We start from the raw sequence: 23,289 nt of genomic DNA on the forward strand, positions 1-23,289 counted from the left end.
TTTTAGAAAAAAAAATCCAGTCCCATGATTTCTGACAACTAACTAGAGTGGTCAGTTCATTTACATTTAATGTAATTATTGGTATAATTGAGCTAATGTCTACTATCCTGCTCTTTATTTTCTTTGTCCCTTCAATGATTTTATTGTTCATGTATTATTGCTGTTTTCCTGTGATAGTTCGAGGAAATTCAAGTATATTTTAATTCCTTTGATGCACCACTTTTTGAAGATGTTTTAGAAGTTTCTGTATGACTAAAACTATGCAAGTTTAACTTACTGATTCTGTTTAGAGTTAATATAAGATCACTTTATATATTACACTTCATATTTCATGATTATCTGAAGTCCCTATTTACTTCTCACTTCCCACCTTACAATTGTTATAAATTTAAAACCATATAATTCAAATTAATCCCATCCTTTATGCTACTGTGATATTTTAGTTCTAATATGTTAAATCTTAATTTAATAAAGTTAGTATTTTGTTTCAAACCAAAGATGGGCAACTTTTCCTTAAAGAACTAGACAGTAAATACTTTAGGCTTATAGGCTATATGATTGTTGTTACAACTACTCACCTCTTCTGTTGTAGCATGAAAACAGCCATAGACAGTACTTAAACAAGTGAGGCTATGTTCCAATTAACCTTTATCTACAAAAAAACAGTTGGCTGGTTCCCAAGCTATAATTTGCTGACTATTGTTTATATAGCTGTATATTATGGAAATTACAAGAAAAAAAAGAAGAAAGATAGTCTTTTATCTTTACCCACTTATTTACTGTATCTGATCCTCTTCATTTCATTTCCCCCCCAGCTTCATTGAGATATAATTGGTATACAAAATCTGCACATAATTAATGTATACAAATTGGTACATTTGGACGTGTGTATACCTTATGTTAGCATCACCACAATCCAGGTAATAAACACCCATCACCTCTAAAAGTTTCCTCGTATGAGTGTGTGTGTGTGTGTGTGTGTGTGTGTGTGTGTGTGTGTACATGTTAAGAGTCTGGAAATAAACTCACTCATACATGGTCACTGGATCTTTTCAAGGGTGCCACAAGTACATTATGAGAAATGGTGTTGAGAAAACTGTATATCCACATCCAAAAGAATGAAATTGAACCCTGTCTTTTACCATACATAAAAACAAACTCAAAATGGATGAAAGATTTAAATGTAAGGTCTGAAACCATAAAGAAAAGACTATTTATTTTTATAGATTTTGGTTTCCATTGATAACCTTCCCTGTAATAAGAAAAGTATCCTTTGGTATATTTTGTGGTACAGTTTTGCTGACTACTAACTCTCTAGATTTCATTGTTCAGAAACATTCATTTGATGCTATTTTTTAAATAGCATATCAAATTATAAATTGACAATACTTTAAAGAATTTTAAAGATTTAGAGATGCTCTATTGTCTTCTAATCCATATTGTTTCTCATGAGAAGGTAATTGTCATGCATATCATCAGAATATCATTTTTATTGTGGCTGCTTTGAAAAATTTCCCCTTCTTTGGTTTTCCACGATTATGGTGTATGTAAGTGTGGTTTTTTTCTGTACTCTTCTTGCTTTCTATACCAAGATTCATGCTTGGATCTGTGGGTTTGAATAACTTTTTTTTCTTCCAATCTCATTCTTGTCTTTTAAACCTTCAATTCTACTCATTTCAGACCATTTTGTATCATCTCCCATGTCTTAAGCCTCTTTTCTTTAGTCTCCATTTCTTTTTCTATCAGATTGTATCAGTTCTTTCAATTTGTCTTCAATTTCACTGACCGTTCTAACTTTTCCAATATACTGTTAAGCCCATCCAGGTAATTTTCCATTTCCGTTATTGCAGAGTTTTAGTTGCAGAATTTGCATTTAGTTCTTTCTTACAGTTTTTTTCCCCTTTGAATGAAATTTCTTATCCATTTGCTCATAAATACTACATTTATCTTTACATCTTACTATGTATTCTCCTTGAATAGTTTGAAATTATTTATAATAGCTAGGTTTTGCTATATCCAACATCTGAGCTATCGTAGGGTTCCTTTTTAATAGACCACTGTTATTCATAACTAAGAGTAACATTTTGTTGTGTTTATTCTAATAGGTAGTTCAGTTATCAGCTGACCACCTGATGCTTTTGTATGCTAGCTTTGTACATTTTATTGGAGTGAAAACAATGGAGAACTTAGGGCATTTCCCAAGCTCTTCCAACTTGGTGGGAGTCAACTTCGAAATTCTGCCTGCCCATGTTATGACAGCTTGGTGTTAGCCTTGGTTAGGAAGTATCTAGAATAGACCCTTACTCTCATACATGACCCTTATTTTCTAAGGTTTAATCATTTTGATATATTACCAGGATGTCAGAAATTTTAAGGGGAGGTATACATCATTTTGCTGAGCTAAAAATCCTAGCTTCCTTCAGCATTGCTTGAATTCTATCACTTTTTTTACTCTGAAGAGTAAATTCACACACAAGAATGAAATGAAAAAGATACAAGCAGAATCAGCTTATACACTATAGAATGGTACACATTAAGAGTTGTTAGAATATATTATGTATTTTCTACTCCATATTTTTAAATTTTTAAATTTTATTTCTTTATTTTTGAGACAGAGAGAGAGAGAAGAAGAATGTGTGGGAGGGGCAGAGAGAGGAGAGAGAGAGAATCCCAAGCAGGCTCTGCACTGTCAGCACAGAGCGCAATGTGGGGATTGGACTCATGAACCATGAGATCATGACCTGAGGTGAAATCAGGAGTCGGATGCTTAACCAACTGAGCCACCCAGGAGCACTCTTACTCCATATTTTAAAAAATAACTATAATTCATAATCTGGCTGAAACATTGGCCACTAGTTTATCTATTATGATAAATAAAATTTTAAAAAGTATAATAGAATTCTGCCCCTGAAAAATATTTGATTTCACATAGAAGTTTCTTGCCTTTTAGAGTTATCACCAGGAAATTTTAGTAGGTATTATTTTTTCCATCATTTCATTTGTTTTACTCCTGGTAGTTGTTAATGATATATCCATAATCTTATGTTGTCTGTTTTTAGATATTCATAATAAACAAGTATTTGGCTGAATAGAACAAACATATGCATTACCGTAGAATAAAATATATTTTCCATATAGTTACTATATAGTTCAATCAGACATTAGAAAACAAGAATAAAATATTTTGATATTTTGATTTGGAGCGATTTGGTTATCATTTCTTCCTCTTTCGTATTCAAAACTAAGCAATGCTAGAGTCCTCCAACATATTGTTTTGGGTAATATTACAGCTCTTAGTCAATCTGAATTTCTTTACATTTACTGAATGATAACATGTACTCCTTTTCAAAAAACTGTCACCTTTGCCTTATTTGTCCTCTAGAATGTAATTATAGTTATGTGTCTTATCTGCTGTTGCTGGACATGGAGAAAACAGCAGTTCTAGTACGTAAATCTAAATATTGTACTATATCACAGGAAAATTGTGCAGAATCCTAGCACAAATATTTCTAAACTAGAGGCAAAAGAAACAATCACAGGCAAATTTTTGCTTGGTTGAACCCTATTTGCCATGTTTACTGAAGAAGGTAAACTATGAAGGATTTTTTCAATATTGCCTTAGATACAATAGTCTCCTTCATATGTAGGCTGTATTTAAAAAATATTCCTTGGGGTGCCTGGTTGGCTCAGTACTGTCGGTTGAGCATCCAGCTTTGGCTTAGGTCATGATCTCACGGTTCGTGAGTTGGAGCCCTGCACAGGGATCTGTGTTGACAGCTTGGAGCCTGGAGCCTGCTTCAGATTCTGTGTCTCCCTTTCTCTGCCCCTCCCCCATCCCTCAAAAATAAATAAACATTAAAAAAAATTAAAAAATACTCCTTGTGGCAGGAAATGGGTATTTGTGGCAGGGAAAGCCTAAGTTGACTTCCAATGATTCTTAACCCTGGTTTTCATGTCTTTGTGTATAATTCTTTCCCATTGAAAGTGGGGAGAAACTATGATGGGGTATCAGTTCAGTAGTTGTTATGACATACAAGATTCCATCTTAGCTGACTAGAGCTAGGGATTCCTCTTGCTGGCTTGATGAAGTAGATAGCCATTTTGGAAAAACCCACATGACAAAGAATTATGGGTGGTCTCTAGGATGTGCAGGCATCTTCTAGGACATGAAATTGGCCTCAGCCAACAAGGAGCAAAACACTTGGGCCTTCTATCATACAACCATTAGGAAATTAATTCTCTCAAAAACCTTAATAAGTTTGGACATGATTCAACTTCCTCTCTGAAATTAAGCATTCAGATAAGAACATTCCAGCCAACCCTCTGATTGCAGCTTTGTGAGATCCAGAACAGAGGATCTGGCTAAACCATACCTGAACTCCTAACACACGGAAGTTGTGAGATAATACACATGTGCTGTTTCAAAAGATGTTCAGTTTGTAGTAATTGGTTATGGAGCATTAAGTAACAGAGTACCCTCAATTCCATTGCTCATCAATATAATATCTTGCAAGCTCTACGATTAAACCTATTCTTGTCTTTTTAAATTATACTAAGGGCTCAATGGCCATGGCTCCTGAAAAGTTGACTATCAGTAACAGTGTTAAGTATTACAGAAATAAAACCTAGATTCCAGGTTTTCCTTGAAAATCTCCATTTAATTTCATTGTATTTTTTTCAATTAAGGCAATTTAATATTCCTAGATTTAATTCCTAGATTTAATCCTGTGATTTAATCTTACTAAAATAAAATCAATACCCACAGCCTTTATTGCAGATACATCAATAGGATTAAGTTGTTTCCAAAAAAATTCAAGTAGAAAGGGTATCTAAAACTACCACTTTTTAAGGAAGTATCCTTAAAAAGAGGTAACACACTGAAATGTAGAGGTAATAGCTGGGACTTCAACAGCCATTAGGGCTATAAGTGCCAATTATTGATGATGATTGAGCAATAAGATGGTAGAAACCTGAATTTCTGAAGACTTTGTGGAAAAGCCATTATGTTAGTTCCTGCAATGATACTTTAAGGTTTAACCTGAGTGTAATAATTTTCTATCTTGTTCAAATCATGGTTACTTGGGAGTTTTATGGATATTTTCAGATACTTGACAAATAGTAACATACATAATTAATTTGTGAATTGTAAAATAATACACTATTACAACCTACACATCTCTATTTGGCTGAGGAGCAAAAGTCAAAATGACCCTGGTAAAGGCTTATACAAGGGCCGCCATTACTCTGGTAGAGGAATATACAAAGGGCAAGTATTTCAAAATAAAGTAATATGTGAACAAAGGCATAAAGTCTTGGAAATGTGTAATTATTTGGTGGGAAGCAGAATGACCTAATTTGACTAGAGTGTGGAATAATTGGTAGGACTCAAAGAGATGTATTTCTATATATTCCATTTGGTATATTAATGAGTGGTTTGAAAATTCATGACATTGAATTAATGTATCACCTCTATAAGGCAATGAAGAGCACAGATACTTCCCACTAAAAGTAAGATATATTTTCTAGGAAAATAAAGCCCTGCAGTATGAAAAATGGATTGAAAGGGAAAGAGGCTGAAAAGTCAGGTATCAGATAAAAGGCAACTATACTATCTCAGATAAAAGAATATATGGCTTTACAAATGTAATAGGAATAAAAATTGTTAAAATGATATATTCAAAATACCAAGCAAATATAAAACCGAGAAGACTTAGAAACTGACATGAGAGTGGAAGATTTCTTGGACAGAGTATTATTCTATTTCTGGTGTCATCTCTGATACCTGGCAAATTAGTAGGTACACAGCAAATAAGCGTTAAATATTTTCCAGATTGCAAAATTTTCATCAGTAGAGAGAATACACACTGGCTGTTTTATGCTCAATTATAACTTGTAGTTATGCAATAAAAATTCTCATAGAATAAATATCCACTGTTACCCATTGAAAAAGACACTACTCCTTTAATAGTTTTCATTTAAAAGAATTTAAAATTGTCTCCATTGATCCAATTCTTAAGTGGTTTACAAATCTAAATTTATATAACTGTATATATATACTTCCTGGAACTTGTAAAAATTCCTTCACAGAAAAACATGATAAATGGTGTTTAGTTTCCTACCATTGTTCACAAAGCTAACTTAACCCACAAAACAAACAATAAACAACTCTATGCTTACCTTTACCATAATAATATTAGTAAATAGATGAAAATACACAGTATTTTGTGGTATTGTCGTTAATATTTTCTAACATGGACAGTGCAATTCAAGCTAAGCTATTCACTGTTCCCAAAATATCTTTACTTACTTTCTCACACCCTGACTTCTCAGCAAACACAACCCCACTCATCAACCTCTATACTCCCACACACATCACACACACATGATATAACTGGGAAAAGGAGGTGTGAAATTTTTAGCTTTCCTAGGAGCTAAAGTAACTATAAATATGAGGACTGCTATTCACTATTAGTACAATTCTGTATATTTTGATGTGTAGTGAGATCAAGTTCACTTTCGGGTGACTGTATAACATTCAAAACTAGTAGAAGAGTGATCTTGAATTTGGTAAAATAGTTGTAATAACAAAATTAATTTAATTTGGCTATCAGGACGTAAACAGAATTGTCTTCAAAGATCTTTGTGGATAAAGAATATATGCAGAAAGATTATACATACCCTTGTATATTCTATTCCTGAGCTCCTTTCTGTATAGCTTCAAAGGGTTCTGAATTGTGGCAAATTCATAAGGATTACTAATTGTGATATGTTTTAATAGAAGAAACAAATGCCTTTTCATTGTTCCTTCCAGACCTCTAATTCTAAGGAATCATTGATTTCTTTATATAATTGACCATTAACAACACAGGTTTGAACTTTGTGGGTCCACTTTTACGTGGAGATTTTTAAAAAATAAATACAGTGAAGTACGGTAAATGTATTTTCTCTTATGATTTTCCTGATAACATTTTCTTTTTAAAAATTATTAATGTTTATTTATTTTTAAGAGAGAGAGAGAGAGAGAGCAGGGGAAGGGCAGAGATTGAGAGAGGGAGACACAGAATCCAAAGCAGGCTCCAGGCTTTGAGCTGTTAGCACAGAGTCCAACACGGGGCTCAAACTCACAAACTGAGAGATAATTACCTGAGTCGAAGTCAAACATTCAACTGACTGAATCATCCAGGCTCCCCAATAACATTTTCTTTTCTCCAGCTTACTTTAAAAATATAGTATATAATATATATATATATATATATATATATATATATATATAGTACAAAATATGTGTCAGTAGATTATATACTCAGGCTTCTGGTCAACAGTAGGCTATAAGTAGTTAGGTTTTGGGGGAGTCAAAAACTGTATGCAAATTTTTGAGCATGTTGGGGGTTGGTGCACCTAACTCCTCTGTTGTTCAAGGGTCAAATGTATATTTTTCTGGATTATACAATATTTGGATTTCAATTATTTCCTTTTTTCTTCAAAACTATTGGAATCTTGAAACAATGAGGTTGACTTGAAGATATAAAAAATACACACTGGAAAAAAATTAGTTCATGGAGCTATTCATTCGCTTGTGGGGGCAACCCATAACAGGCTTATTCCTTCCTGGAGCTATCAAAATCTATTTACTACATCCCATGGATCTTGAATGGGAAATGGTTTCTCCTAGGAAAAGTATTCCCTTCTGGTCTCAGCTTGTCTTCCAGTTCAGAAAATAGGATTTGGGTCACATGATAGAGAACAAATGAAAATCTTACAAAGGCATCATCGTCTAAACTAGCCTGAAGTGTCGAAAACAAATTAGAATGAATGTAAGTCCAAAAATTTGAAGAAAGGTATGTAGTTAATTTTATGGAGTGTTTTTGTTTTGGAGAGTTAATGAAAAAAAGGTGTCCTATTTCTACCGATATGTGGAAAACAACCTTTGAAAGATTCTTATTGATTTAGGGTAATAATATGTAAATTAAGAGTGAAAGTACACTGTGCCACTTAAATTACTCCATAGACTAACAGACTCCATTCTCTTTCCCTTATAAATATGCCTAGGAATAAAAATTAGGAGTGAGATCATCATGTAAGTAGCATTGTCCTAGGGATTTCTGGTTTTGTTTTAATAGTTCACTTAAAAAAAAAAAAAGTTTGTTTGTTTATTTATTTATTTATTTATTTATTTATTTAAAGTCAACACTGGGGAGGGGCAGAGGGGGAGAGAAAGAGAGAGAGGGAGTGAGAGGAAGAGAGAATCTTAAGCAGGCTCTGTGCTATTAGCACTGAGCCCAACTCAGGGCTCCATCTCACAAACTGTGAGATCATGACTTGAGCTGAAATGGAGAGTCAGATGCTTAGGTGACTGAGCCACCCAGGAGCCGTGTTTTAATAGTTCACTTTAAGAAAAGTAGAAATCTTTTAAGTCTAACTGAATGTTGATAAAAGGACTGTAAAACCAAGAGTGGCAAGAGCCAGAAGAGAGGACATCTTCATATTCTTTGGTTAGTTCATTGCATTTTATCTACCTAATGTCATATTTCAGGAACCAAAAATATGTCAAGGTGATTCATGTCTAGAAAATTTTCTTATCGGTAAGAACTTATGAATAAAAATTTACATTACCAATGAACAAGATTTCACTAAGTTTGAAACATTTACAATTGATTTTCAGGTAATAAACAATTTACTGTTTCATTTTTTACTAGCATAAACATTCCAACTATTATGACTAACTTTCCCTAGAATTAAATAATACTGAAAAAGAATAAAAGGAATATATCCTTTTAATGTATGCCTAACCCATAGCTCAAAAATTATACAAATTTACTTAGTATATAGGTTATAAAATAATTTAAATATTTACATAAGATTTAATAGAGTTAATATTTCTTTTAATACATTGAAAGACAACGGCACAAAAAAGTTTTGATTGATATGTCTTTCTAAAAATTTATTAAATGCCAGATACAACTTTATTGCTTTCCCTCTGAATATCTGTGAACCAATGGTAAGCCAAGGACAAAATTAAGATTCACCAAAATTAAGATTCAGTGTTATTAAATAAATAATAATAGGAAGAAAACACTCTACTATTAAGAAAACCAAAGCAAGTCTTGGTTAACAAGCAATTTTAGACTTGCAGAAGAAAATATGTATTAGTATTAATATTTGCAATGTGATCTAAAAAAACCTTGTTAAGATTTGACACTTTATTACTTAAACACTCAAAATAACCAAACTCCTCACCAAATCTACTTGAATTCACATAAACTTCTAATTTTATAGGCATATAAACTGTCTTAACTACTAAAACAAACAGCTTGAAATGAGTAGCTCTAACTATGGTAGTCAAACTGCTCATAGTATGCTTCATGGATTTGAAAAATGCTTTAAATTCGTATAGTGACAAAGCCTACAATCCCTTGATCAAAAATATATGAAAGGGAAAAATATTGTGAATCTTACCTGTAACAAGAAAGCTGCATCTCCCAGCTCCAGCTTCATTAATGATGCTACAATTATAAACCCCATAGTTTTCATTGGAAAGACTCTTCACCGGGTATTCTGTATACTCTTGAGAGTCAAACTGACCCGTCCTTAATAATTTATTGCCCAAGCGCCACTCATAGGTCAGCACCCGTATTGGATAGGCTCTCAGGACCCGGCAGCTCATAGTAACACTTCGGTCTTGTCCTTGCCGAATTTCCAGGAACGCTGGTTCCACAGCAGGAGGATCTGCAGAAGAGACGTTAAAACAGATAAAACATGTGGTCTGCAATGAGCCAAAGACTATTCTTATTCTAAGAAGCTATTTTTAAGAACACATCTAGCAACAAGTAAGGAGTAAGAGGTGGGTGGAGAGCAACACCAGGAATTTTAGCTTGGGATGGGAAATGGGAAACATCATTTACTGACTGTGGGCAGTGAATGAGATTCACTGCCTTGAAATATCATTTGCAGGTGAAAGTAGCAGAGTTCATTTTTTTTTTTTAGCTACTTCCCAGAACAAACCATCATGACTATGTTTATACTGCCAGCAACCAAATGATGTTGTAGGTGTAAAATGCAGTCTCCAAATTAGCATGAGACTTTGAAACAGACGAAGTCATTGGTTCAAGTCAGTGAATTCTAATTATTCCCAGTTTAGCTTCTGAACTACCTATTATTTAATAAAGTAGGTAACCTAAGTTTATAAATTTATGTTCTAAATTATTTGGTCTGAACACATTTGACTAAAATTCATAATATTCATGGGTAAACCTTAAGCAAACTTTGCAAATTATAACACAGGTGGATGAGGTTTCTAACTCACTGCAGTGATGCATTTATCCGCCTTAATTGTGATTTTTTCCATATAATTAAAACTTGCTACATTAGATACCTAACTTTTTTGTTTTTGATGGAAAGATTTCTGAAAAGTTTTTCATACATACATTTCTCATTATATAGAGTATGCAAATTATAATCCTTTACCTCATGACTCCTGATGGTTATAATAAATAACAATTACTTCCTAGGCACTAAGGACAGGATTCATTTAATCAAATAAACTGTGACCACTCAGGATTGCACTGCACAGCACTATCACATACTTGACTAGATGTATATGATACTCTCCTGAGTAGTATAGAGCCGTACATACTCTCTTGTGTAGTATAGAAGCCATACAACTCTTTCTGGCATCCTTTCCTTCAAGACACTAAAAGGTTTTAGGACTGCCTAAATGCACTAAGTTCACCCTCCAATATTCTTTACATGTTATTCCAATACTTTTTTGTACTATCGCTGTCCCTTCTTGCTGCCAATCTGTTGACTCATCCTTCTTGCTTCTCTCAACAAATATATTTAAACTATCTTACTGTTCTAATTTTATTCATAAATTCAATTTTTGAGCTCTTCCTACATAAGTGCTATTTTTTTTAATGAATGAAAAAAATTCCTGTCTGCATGAAATTTATGATTTAACACAACAGGCAGCTATTTAAATAGCTGATTTACAAAACTGAAGTACAAAAAACAATTCTAGGGTAGAAAGTAAAGAAGTGAATAACACTATGAGGATTGACCAGGCAAGGCATCTCAAGGAATGTGATACTCGAGCTGTGTCTTCCAGGATATATAGGAAATGGTGAGGTCGGTAATCAATCATCCCAGGTAAGGAGATTAATATGTGCAAAAGGTAAAGAGAAGGTAGAGAGGAGGTGGTGTTCATAGAAGTATAAATGAATTGGCATAGCTGGTGAACAAAAGGTGCATGAGTGCTTCAGAGGAAATAAAGATGGAAAGAAAGGAAGGGACTCTAGTCAAGAATTTCTGAATATCATGTTATGGAGTTTGGATTTCATCTCGTTAGTAGTGAGGCTCATTAATTTTTTTTTCTATTGTACCTGTTAATCCCTTTCATCTATTTCATCCAATCCCCACCACCTTTTCCTGTGGCAAACACCAGATTGTTTTCTGTTATCTATGAGGAGTCTGTTTGTTTTGTTCATTTGTTTCTTTTGTTAGATTTCACATATAACTGGAATCATATGGTATCTGCTTTTCTCTGTTTGACTTATTTCACTTAGCATAAATCCTCAAGGTCCATTTAAAATTTTTTAAATGAAGGTTTTATATGAGTAAACTGATCTTTTAGAAAGAATGTTTGGGCAGACAGGAGGAGCATACTCAAAGGAAAGAGTCTAGTTACAGAGAAAATGAGAACATCATTGCTAAAAGTCTGAACTAAGGCAATGTCAGTGAAACCACAAATGATGCCTTAGACAATGAGGTGGATACGGTGTCAGTGACGAAGACAGAGAAAACAGGAGGGGTAGTTTAGGGTACGGTGGACATGTTGAACTTGTGCACCTGCTAGTCAGACAGTAGGGATACCAAGTAGGCAACTGTTTCTTCATTTCCAAATATATATGGGTTATGTTTTATTATCTCTTTGTTCTGATTTTTGCTTAATTGGATCACGGTCAGAGAAAATAGTCCATGTGTTTTCAATCTTCTGAAATTTGTTGAAGCCTGATTTATAGCCCAATATACGACTAATTTTTGTTCTGTGTATGCCTGCAAAGAATGAATAGTCTGAAGTTTAGGAGTGTGATGTGGAACTGTTTGTTGGGTCAAGTCTGACAAATGAGTTACCCAAATCATCTATATAGTTATTGGGCTTTTACCCTATTTATTCTACTTGGATTAATTTAGAAGAGTATTAAGCTCTTCTAAAATGGCAATAGTTTAAAATTTTTTCTTATAGTTTTCTCTACATTTCCCTCTACATATTTTTTAATGTTTATTTGTTTATTCATTTATTTTTTTGGGAGACAGACAGAACATGAGGGGGGGGAGGGGCAGAGAGACAGGGAGACACAGAACCTGAAGTGGACTCCAGGCTCTGAGTTGTCAGCACAGAGCCCGACTTGGGGTTTAACTCAAGAACCATGAAATCATGACCTAAGCCAAAGTTGGAGGCTCAACCGAGCTCCCCAGGCGCCCCTGCTTTACATATTTTGAGGCCACACTATTAAGTACATACAAATTTAAAATTGCTTTATTTTATTGGTAAACTGAAGGTTTTATCATTTTGAAACAACCTCCTTTATCTCTATTAAGGTTGTATTATTTAAAACTATTTTGTCTCAATTAATACTTACTCTGACATTGCTTAGTTAGTAGTTGTAAGCTGTCTTTTCCATACTTTTAGAGTTCCATTATCCTTATATTTTACAAGTGTCTCCTTTAAACAGCATGCAGTTATATTCTATTTTTTCAAGAAACCTTGGCAATATTTAAATTTTACCCACAGCAATTAACACTTTGTTTATATTTACTGACCACTGATACATTTGAGTACAAATGTACTCAACAAATGTAACTGCTTTGTACTTCCTATTTGTTTTGTGGTCTTTTTTCTTTGTCTTATTTTAGATTTATGGACTAAATGATTATTCCAACCCTTTTGCTGCTACTAATTTTAATTCTCTCTTTTAAAAAAAAACAATTGAACATTATAATTTTATATCTGCACTAATTTTTAGAATTATTCAGATATATGCTGGCTCATTTGCCTTTAATTCATTCTTTCACTATATACCTTAAAATTCCATGATCATTTTCCAAATTTTGCCTCAAGTACATCATTTAGAATGATCTTTAATGACCTTTCTGGTCTTGATTTTTTGAAAATATATTTTTAGCCTTATTCTTAAAAGATATTTTCCTTTTACATAATAGGATTAGAGGGTGGCATTGATTTTCTTTTAGCATATTAGGATATAGTTCTACTGTCTTCAGATGGCTTTTACTGCTATAGACAAGTAAGCTTAAAGTCTCACACTTTAAAGTTCTTGTTTTTGTTTCCTCCAGGTACATTCAAAATGTTTTTACCTTTGATATTTGATAGCTTCAATATAATGATTTTAAGTGGATATTCTTTGTACCTAAAAGTTTGGGACCTGCTTTGTACCTAAAAGTTTGGGATTTTTAAATCTGTTGATTTCAGTTTGGTATATTTCACCTAAGAAATTTCTGGAAAATTGTCATTTCTTAAATAATACCTTTTTTTTTTTAATTTCTATCCTCACGTGAAGGTCTTTTTCATTCATTCTGTCTTCCATGTCTTTAATCCCTCTTCCAACTTTTCTATTTCTTGCTTTTTCTGCATTGCATTTTGAATAAATTCTTCTGAGCACTAATTCTTTCTTCAGTTCTTAATCTGCTAAACCCATCCATTATGTTTTTATTATTATTTTAATATTTGTTTGTTTATTTATTTATTTATATCCAAGTTAGTTAACATATAGTGTGATAATGATTTCAGGAGAATTTAGTAATTCATTACTTACATACAACACCCAGTGCTTATCCCAGCAAGTGCTTTCCCTAATGACCATTGCTCATTTAGCCCATCACCTTACCCAACACCCCACCAACAACCCTCAGTTCGTTTTCTGTATTTAAGAGTATCTTATGGTTTGTCTCTCTGTTTTTATTTTTGCTTCCTTTCCCCTATGGTCATCTGTTTTGTTTCTTAAATTCAACATATAAGGGGCGCCTGGGTGGCTCAGTTGGTTAAGCGTCTGACTTCGGCTCAGGTCACGATCTCACGGTCTGTGAGTTCGAGCCCCGCGTCGGGCTCTGGGCTGATGGCTCAGAGCCTGGAGCCTGCTTCCAATTCTGTGTCTCCCTCTCTCTCTCTGCCCCTCCCCCGTTCATACCATCTCTCTCTGTCTCAAAAATAAATAAATGTTAAAAAAAAAATTAAAAAAAAAATTCAACATATGAGTGAAATCACATGATACCTGCCTTTCTTTGAATAAATTATTCTGCTTAGCATGATACACTCTAGTTCTATCCCCATTGTTAAAATGGCAAGATTTCATTATTTTTATAGCCAAGTAATATTACATTGTTTCTATATACCATATCTTCTTTACCCATTCATCGGTCAATGGAGATTTGAGTTCTTTCCATACTTTGGCTATTGACAATACTGCTGCTATAAACAATGGGGTGCATGTGCCCCTTAGAATCAGCAGTTTTATATCTTTTGGATAAATACCTAGTAATGCAATTGCTGGGTCATAGGGTAGTTCTATTTTCAATTTTTTGAGGAACCTCCATACTGTTTTCCAGAGTGGCTGCATCAGTTTCTTTCCCACTGGCATGCTTTCTCTGCATCCTTGCCAACATCTGTTATTGCCTGAGTTGTTAATTTGTTTTTTTTTTATTTAAAATAATGTAGCTTTCATTTATAAACGTTCTGCATAGTTTTTTTGTATACCTGTTATGCCACTACTTTTATACTTTTCCATTACTGCAAATGTAGTAAGATTTGTCTCTTATTTCTTTAAACAAAGTAATTATTTTATACTGTCTGATATTTCTATATGGCTTTAAAGATGTTTTTTGTTTGTTTTCTCTGATGGTATTTTGTTGCTGTGTATTCTCGGTTAATTTTGACTCTGTGCTATTCAATGTCCTGTAAAAATATGGGAATTTTTAAATATCTAAGATGATGATTTCTTCCTCTAGAGAGATATGTGTCTATAGGCAACTACTGATATCAATGTCTAGGATCACATTAATCTAGGTTCATGGCTGGAGGTTTTATTTTAATCACCCAAGTGATATGAATTTTCATTAAAAATCCTCCAAAGAGGCAACTTGTGATTATAATGTGATCCCACATCACCCTTACCCTGCTCACTTCAAAGACAAGTTTCTTTGCACTCACTCGGGAATAGGAATATGTGGACTGGGTTTACGCCTACTTTACTCTTATCCTATGGATATAGTCCTTCGAGTTCCAACTTCTATGGGTAGAACTTTTCTCCAGGAAATACTCTGGTTAGACTGTAATCGACTCGAAATGTCATCAAAACTGAAGCTTAAATTCTCCCACATCAGCAAATGCCCTTGGGGCAAGATTAGCCTCATTGTCCTGCTTTCTTATAAATTTGACATTGTATTTTTAAAATAAACATTTTAATACTTTCAATAATATTTTTTAGAAATTTTGCAGCGTTTTTTGATTGTTTGCATTGGAAGATTTTTTTTTTTTTTTTTTTTTTTTTTAAGAGAGAGAGAGCAAGTGGAAGAAGGACAGAGGGAAAGGGACAGAGAAAATCTTAAGCAGACTCCACGCCCAGCACAGAACTGGATGCCAGGCTCAATCTCACAACTGTGGGAACAGGACCAGAGCCAAAATCAAGGTTGGATACTCAACCGACTGAGCTACCCAGGGGTCCCTACACTGGAAGGATTTTGAGGAATATTTTGTCTATTATATGCCCAGAATCACATGTCTCTATTAGTCAAATGGAAATACAGATCTAAAGCTCAAAATGCTGACTTGACTGAAAGCTCTGGTTTTATTGAGATGATTCAGAATAAGCTTAAACAAAGACAAATAAAAAGCCAAATTTGGATTTAATCCTGAATATAATCACTTCTGGGGTTAGAGAAAAGTAAAAGCTCCTAGAGGAGAATAAATATAAATAAGCAAAGAGATATATGGATCCAGAGAGTTGTGTTACAAAAAATTAAAGGCTTTGGACATTCAAAGAACATAAAGTAAAAAAATGTGCCAAATGTTAGCAATATATGAGTTTAGATTGAAAAAATATATTGTTTTTGACAAGTCTGATGTCATAAATGATTATAGCAAAAGCATTTTCTGTGGAGTATATATAATGTGTGTTGCAGTTTTCATGGTTAAATAGTAGACATCAGGAATGACATCTGTTTGTTCAATAGTGTTGTCTATGATTAGAAAACATAATTATCTATTCATTCTACTTTCAAAATATATCCAGAGGTTATACATTTCTCCCAATCTTTACTACCACTACTATTACCTCTTACATAGACTACTGCAAATGTCCTCCAATAGCCTTCTAAAAGGCCATTGTGCTTCCGATTTTGACCTTCTACTATTTCTCTGATATTGACCAGATGTTCTTTTACAAGAGAAATCAGCTCTTGTTATTCTCCTCCTTAGAACACTTTATTGATTTGCCCCTACTTGTCAATCAGGCTTACAAAGTCCTGCAAGTTCTGGCTCTAACAATATTCTCAATCATTCTTATCTTAATCATTGTGTTCAGAAACAGGTTTCCTTCCTGTTCCTGCATGACAAGCACTTTCTGGATTCTGGGCTTTATTCTTTCTTCTGAAGATGTTCTTTCCTTCACTCTTTCTATTGCTCTCTGATGATCATTGTTTATATTTTACTTCTTTAGAAAGCCTATCCTGGGCTACCAATTAGTAAAATATTTCTCCTACTGTTACCAATACATGGTTAGCAATCATTGTATTTATTTCCTGCATAGTAACACTATTTGTTCATATCTAGTTCATATAAGTTCCATTATAATGGGACTCAAAAATCCCCATCATTGTATCTTCTCTGTATCCATCAAGTACTCAGCATTATAGCTAGTGCCAGATCATTACTGAATACATAAAAGAATGAATGAATAAATGATGGAAAAGAGTAAAGATGTTCACGAAGTCTTCAATATTTATTCAGCATGGGTTCTATGTCTACTCTGTTAAATCTGCATAGATTCTGTACTTACTTTGACCAATAGAATAGAGCAAAAGTAATGCTACATCATTTTCTAGGCCTGGACCACAGGAGACTGGGAATTTCACTTTTTATCTCTTAAAATACTTATGATGGGAGCCCTGACCCATGAAATAAGTCCAACTACCCTACTAAAGAGACCATCTCAAGAGGTCCTGAGATTATACAAAGGAGGAAAGGGTAGAATTAAGCTCAGCCTTCCAGCCATCCCCACCAAGGTTCCAGATATGGGAGGTCATCTTGTACCTTCCAGACCAGCCCAGCCACCTGCAAAATACCATCAGATGACCCAGATAATACCACAATCCACATGAAACAGAGGAATAGCCCAGGCAAGCTCTCTTCAAATTTTTGACTTGCCAGGGATTAAATAGATATAATAAAATATGATTATTTTGAGCTCCTAAGTATTTGCTTCACAATAACAGATAACTGATACAAAAGTCTCTGAGCCTTCAAAATTAAGCAGTTTGATATTATGAGTGGAGACCTGGTAGAGTGAGGCAAAAGGACAAGTGGACAGGGCAATGGTGAGAACACAGTTTAAGCAACAGTTCCTGGGATCCAAGTTGGTTCCAGAAGGAAATGATTCAAAAGGAAACTAATAGGGGAAGTCAATCAATAGACTGAATTACTAGGACACTTGAAAACCTTAAAAACAAGTACACTGAGAACAATGGAATGAGGAAACAAGAAAGCTGTAGTCAATAAACAGAATTTGTTGAAAATTTGGAGTGATTAGAGGCTCAGCGTTATGTTCATTGGAATGAAATGCTGAAGTGAAGTAGAGATTAATGATACTAGAGTCAAATGCAATTATGTTAAGTGAATACACATTTACTCTCATTGTATTTGTATCTAACAGTGTTTGCAACTGCTTATCTTTCTTCTTATAAATTTGTTTTTAAATGGCAAAGGTCAAAATGTAATTAATTATACTTACCAGGCCAATATCCTAAAATATATATTTACTTTTCCTATGAATGATTTTCTGTGGGAATTCTTTGACTATATCTGACCTATTAGATTATTTCAAATAATGGATTTTTTAGACTTTCACTCTATGTGAATGAGTCATTCATTCAAACCTAGAAAATTCAGTCAACTCATTTATTAACAGCCTATAAAAACACCTGATAGTGTTGGGTTAAATCTCTTCAAACAGTGTGTTTTCATAGAGTTCAGTAGAGTCCGAGTTGGAAAGCATCCCTAAATGAAAGTAATCATTACTTTTAATGATTTTAATAGACTGCCCAAACATCTTGGGTTCCAGGGTGATTCCCTAACCTCAAAATAAGTGATAAAATGTGAAACTAAGCAAACTCATTATAAGTCACGTTTGCCTGTGGAAAACTTCTGTGATATAAGGTTCACTTTAAGCCCACTGGCTATTAATGAACTCAGCATTTCATTCCTTGGAATAACCAGTGAGAAGAACAGACCTTCACAGTTAGGATTAAATGGTGTTGTGTGAAAACTTTAAATATGATGAAAAGAAAGCTTCAGGTGTCAAAAAGTTAAAGTTCACTATTCTGATAAAATCAGCATCTTATGGTGTAAGAGTTATTCAGTATGCTTTATTATGAAGTATTTAATTTTAAGAAACTGAAATAAAAAGATATTGTGAGAAAAAAAATCCACTTAAGGAAGATTCCTTAGGAGAAATAAATAGGTAATTGTGTTTTTTTTCCAACTGAACAAATGATTCTAAAATTATACCATTATAGTCTAAAAATACACTATTATATTATCTGGTTCAAAAGTTTACTTGTCAGGGGCACCTGGGTGGCTCAGTCGGTTGAGTGTCCGACTTCGGCTCAGGTCATGATCTCACAGTCCGTGAGTTTGAGCCCCAGATCTGGCTCTGTGCTGACAGCTTGGAGCCTGGAGACTGCTTCAGATTCTGTGACTCCCTCTCTCTCTGCTCCTCCCCCACTCGCACTGTCTCTCTCAAAAATAAATAAAACGTTAAAAAAAATTTAAAAAGTTTACTTGTAAAACCATCTCCCTATATATATACTAAAGGATGATGATAATAAAAATAATAATTATATATGTTGATATTGCATATTTACTAAATTCTAGGTACTGCATTAATATATTCACATAGTTTATCTTTTTATAGTAGTACTCATTTTTATAGAAGACAGTGAGGTACAGAAAAGTTAAGTATAAAGTCACCCAGCTAAAAATTAGCAGAATAAGTATTCAAACTAAGCACTCTGACTCCAGAGAGTAGGCTCTTAACTACAACGTCTGCTTCATTCTTTCCAATTACAAATACTACCAATTTATCATGATTTGGGTCTCTCTCTCAGCATTTCCCTCAGAAATATTGGTTATTGAAGTTATCAATTAAAACAGACGTTGGCCTATTCACATGTACAAACTTGTGTAAGTCAAAAATGGAAACCATGTTTTGTGGAAGGCATAAAAGTATTACAACAAAACTGCTAGGTTAAAGAAAAAATGTTAATGATAGATTTCAAACCAGACTGAAATTGTAGTGTATATAACAAAGTACATCATGTAAACAAATTTCTGTACTACCCATGTATTAGTAGATATGATGAGTGTATGTAGAATATTAGCTGTCTGGAGATAAAGGTATAACCTTTTAAAGTTATTAAGGATTTTCATTGGAATAAAGTTGTTAAGGAGAAAGTGCTCGCAATTAATTAGGTTTTTAGCATTTACTATTCTTGTATCTACTGGTTCCAGATGTCTGGGAAGTGTTCTGAGTAGGAATGGTTCCAAATCTTTAACTCAAAATACAAGTGTCTAACTTATTTGGAAAGAGTAACCTGTCAACTTGTGAAAACACTCAATTATAGAGAAATGTGTAATAGTATCTATTTCTTAGTAAGGGAATCAGAGATAAGTCCATGATTTCTTGCAATATTGTATATAAATAAAACTTTGCCTCTATTTCTTAAAAAAATTTCCAGGTTCTCATGAACACCAGAACTGTAAACAAAGTAATACTTTTAATTTACAGAAATAATAAAAGACATTTAAATATATAACAAAAAATTTCAAGCTAGTATTAAAAAATGTTGATGTAGCCCTTTTTAAGTCTTTAAGGGAGTATCAGACTATGAATGTTAAATATGCATAGTTTATCTATAGTTAAAAGAGGAAAATAGTCACCTGTTTGGTGAACTTCAGTGTAGGTATGATCCTAATTATGTAACTCTTAGGTCACTACTAAACATGTACACATTAGGATCATTTCTTCTCAAGTAATTTCTTCTCAAGTCAAATATCTGTCCAATGAAACACCTGTCTGTTCTTTGCTATTCTTTGTTAAAAGAGATATGGGGAAACTGTGCTGTCAATAATAATAATAATAATAATAATAAATCCAATACTTAGATGGGAAAATCCAGGAGTTTGAATGTTAAGTCAGTGAAATATATTCTTCTATTGTTCAATCAAAATAGTGAAATTGCTACTTTTAGTGTACGACAAACTCTTTGTGTGTGTGGGTGTGTGTGTGTGCCTTTCAAACCTTTTCATGGTCTTGCAATTATACCCATCTTACTGGTGAGGACTTTGAAATTCAGAGATGACTGTGAGTAACCTCTTTATGCAATGAGAAACACTAAGCATATTTGAACCAAAGCCAATTTACTTTCAAAATGTTAGCCGTTTAGACATTACCATGTGATTTCTCTAAGCATTATGTTCCTATAAGGATATGTATTCAAAAGATCCCTATATTATTTGCATCAATCAAACACATAAATACTTAGAGAATTCATAGATACTGCTGGGTACAAGATGATATACTAAGGGATTAAACAAAAATGAATAAAAAATGGCTCCTGTTAACATGCAAGTTACAATCTCAGTATAAAAATAATATCTTAATATATGTAAGTAAGCACAATTTAATATGAGCAAGCAATATATTAGTTTTTATAAGGCAATAACGTATTAATTGCTATAGAGTAATGGGAAATATAGATTTCATCTTAGTTCTTGATTCCTAGAACAGGGCTCCTAAAACTCTTGGAATTTCCTGAGTGATAAGAATGCCTTTTGTTATTTATGACAAGCCCCTTTCAACCATAGGAAACTTATGCTAATGAAGTGATTCTGGCTGGCCCCTAGATAGCTTTGGGATGTGATTTTTCCAGAAAGATCAAGCCTTGATTTTAAGTTTGGAACATTTTATTCCACCCACTAATCTCCAGGGAAGGAAGAGAGGATGGAATTTAGAGATTCAGTTCAAGTACCACTGGACAATGATTTAATCAATTATGCCTATGTAATGAAAGTTCCAATAAAAATACCTCAACAATGGGAAAACAGAAGATGGCAAAACAGCATGGAAGTATTTTGTGTGTCTCCCGTCCATGAAATACAGCCAGACCAACATTAACCATCCTACACACCCAGAAAACTGATTGGAGGATGAACACAACAATCTGCACAACCTGAACCACAGAATTCAGCAGGTACGCAGCGAGGACAAGTGAACTTGGGAGCGAAAATCTGCGGGAAGGGAGGTGTTTTGCGGGCAGAGAGAGGACAGGGATGGTGGGGGGGAGGGAAGAATACGGGAAAAGCACTCCTCCCCAAAAGCAGCTGGAGAGAAAGTGGAAAATTGGAAACAGGTGCAGGGACTTAACTAAAAAGGGAGAAAGGAGAAAGGAGAGTGTTTACATTCCATTAAGACTGTAAACAAGGGGAGCTCAAAGGCTGCAACTCTGCAGCTCAATACCTGGTGGTGCTCTGGTGGGAAGGGCGAATCCCCCAGGAGCAGAGTGGGGTCCGGGAGGTTCTCAGGCCACACGGAGAGAAGCGGTTCCACTGCTGGAAGGGCATTTGGTAGAGACTGTTGAAGCAACCCAGTCCCAGCAGACCGCAGAAAACGGCCACATTTGTTGGTGCTAGAACAAGGTCATTAAAAGTGAAGACTGGTGCCAAATGTGTGTTGTGATTTTCCATAATCACTGAAAAGCTGCTGCTACACTATCTCGCGAACTTTTTGGGGGCAGGCTGGCACCTGGACGCAGTCTCGGGGCACCGGCAGCAGCAGGGTCCAGCAAGCGTTCCTGGGTGTAGCCGGCCTTCGGCCATTGCTCATTCGGCCACTGCTCAGTGAGACTCTCCCGCAAAAGGGCAGAATGAGTCAAAGCCGCAGTCACTCAGAAGTAAGGGGCCAGGGAAAACAGCCGCATCTGAGACAAAACTCTGGAGAGAGGTACTGTCTGGGGCCTGGTCACGGAAAGTGAAAAAGTGGGGGAATGGATGAAAGCTTAAGACAGAGGACAGGTGCGCGATTGCTGATCCGGGAGAAGAGAATTCTGAAACCAGAGGCTGAGTACCTGTGTGACGCCATTTTTCACTGCTCCCGCACATGCGCATACGCATCTTTCAGCACCACAATGCTCCACCCCAGTCGGCTAGCAGCGCCATCTAGTGGAGAACAGAGCACTTACACTGAGCCCCGCCCAGCTGGGCCAACCTGGCTCTTCAAGAACACAAGTCTCAACACCTGCTTAGTTTATGGACTATAAAGCACTACATAGTCTTACTTCTAGGAGAAAACGAAGTAATTTCAGTCCTACTTCAATCTGTTAGCAGGTCCATCTATTCAATTTTCTTTATTTTTTTTTCTCTTTTACACTTCTTTTTCTTGAATACAGAAAGAGAAAAAATTAATTTTTATTTTCACTTTTTATTAAAAATATTTTCTTTAATTTTTTACTATGTTTTTTACTTTTGTGTAAATTGTTTCAAATTCTATTTTACTTCCATCATGTTTAGTCTACTTTAGTGTATTCACCTTTTCAAATTTTCAAACGATTTCTTTTTTTTTCCTTTTTTCTCTTTTCTGTTTCTTTTCTTATTATTGAATGCAGAAAGAGAAAAACTTCATTTTTACTTTCAATTTCTATTAAAATATTTTTCTTTAATGTTTTCACTACATTTTTTGCTCTTATGTAAATTTTTTCAAATTCTATTTTACTTCAATCATTTTATTTTAGTCTACTACAGTGTATTCACTTTTTCGAAATTTCAAATGATTTCCTTTTTTTTGCCTTTTTTCTCTTTTTCTCTTTTTTGTTTCTTTTCTTAATCTTGAATACAAAAAAAAGAAAATCATTTTTATTTTTAATTTTTATTAAAAATATTTTATTTTTTACTATATTTTTTGCTTTTATTTACACTTTTTCAAATTCTATTTTACTCCCACCATCTCA

General features: G+C 34.2%; 1 protein-coding gene across 1 annotated transcript in view; it reads right to left on the reverse strand.

Moving 5' to 3' along the window:
• MDGA2 (MAM domain containing glycosylphosphatidylinositol anchor 2) overlaps nt 1-23,289 on the reverse strand; it is an 856,127-nt gene that overhangs the window by 115,737 nt on the left and 717,101 nt on the right. The window contains exon 9 of the mRNA XM_042989635.1: nt 9,457-9,726. Coding sequence (XP_042845569.1) covers nt 9,457-9,726 — 270 coding nt within the window. The remainder of the gene's footprint in view (nt 1-9,456; nt 9,727-23,289) is intronic.

Source organism: Panthera tigris, chromosome B3, assembly GCF_018350195.1.
Source record: "Panthera tigris isolate Pti1 chromosome B3, P.tigris_Pti1_mat1.1, whole genome shotgun sequence".
NCBI classification, from domain to species: domain Eukaryota; kingdom Metazoa; phylum Chordata; class Mammalia; order Carnivora; family Felidae; genus Panthera; species Panthera tigris.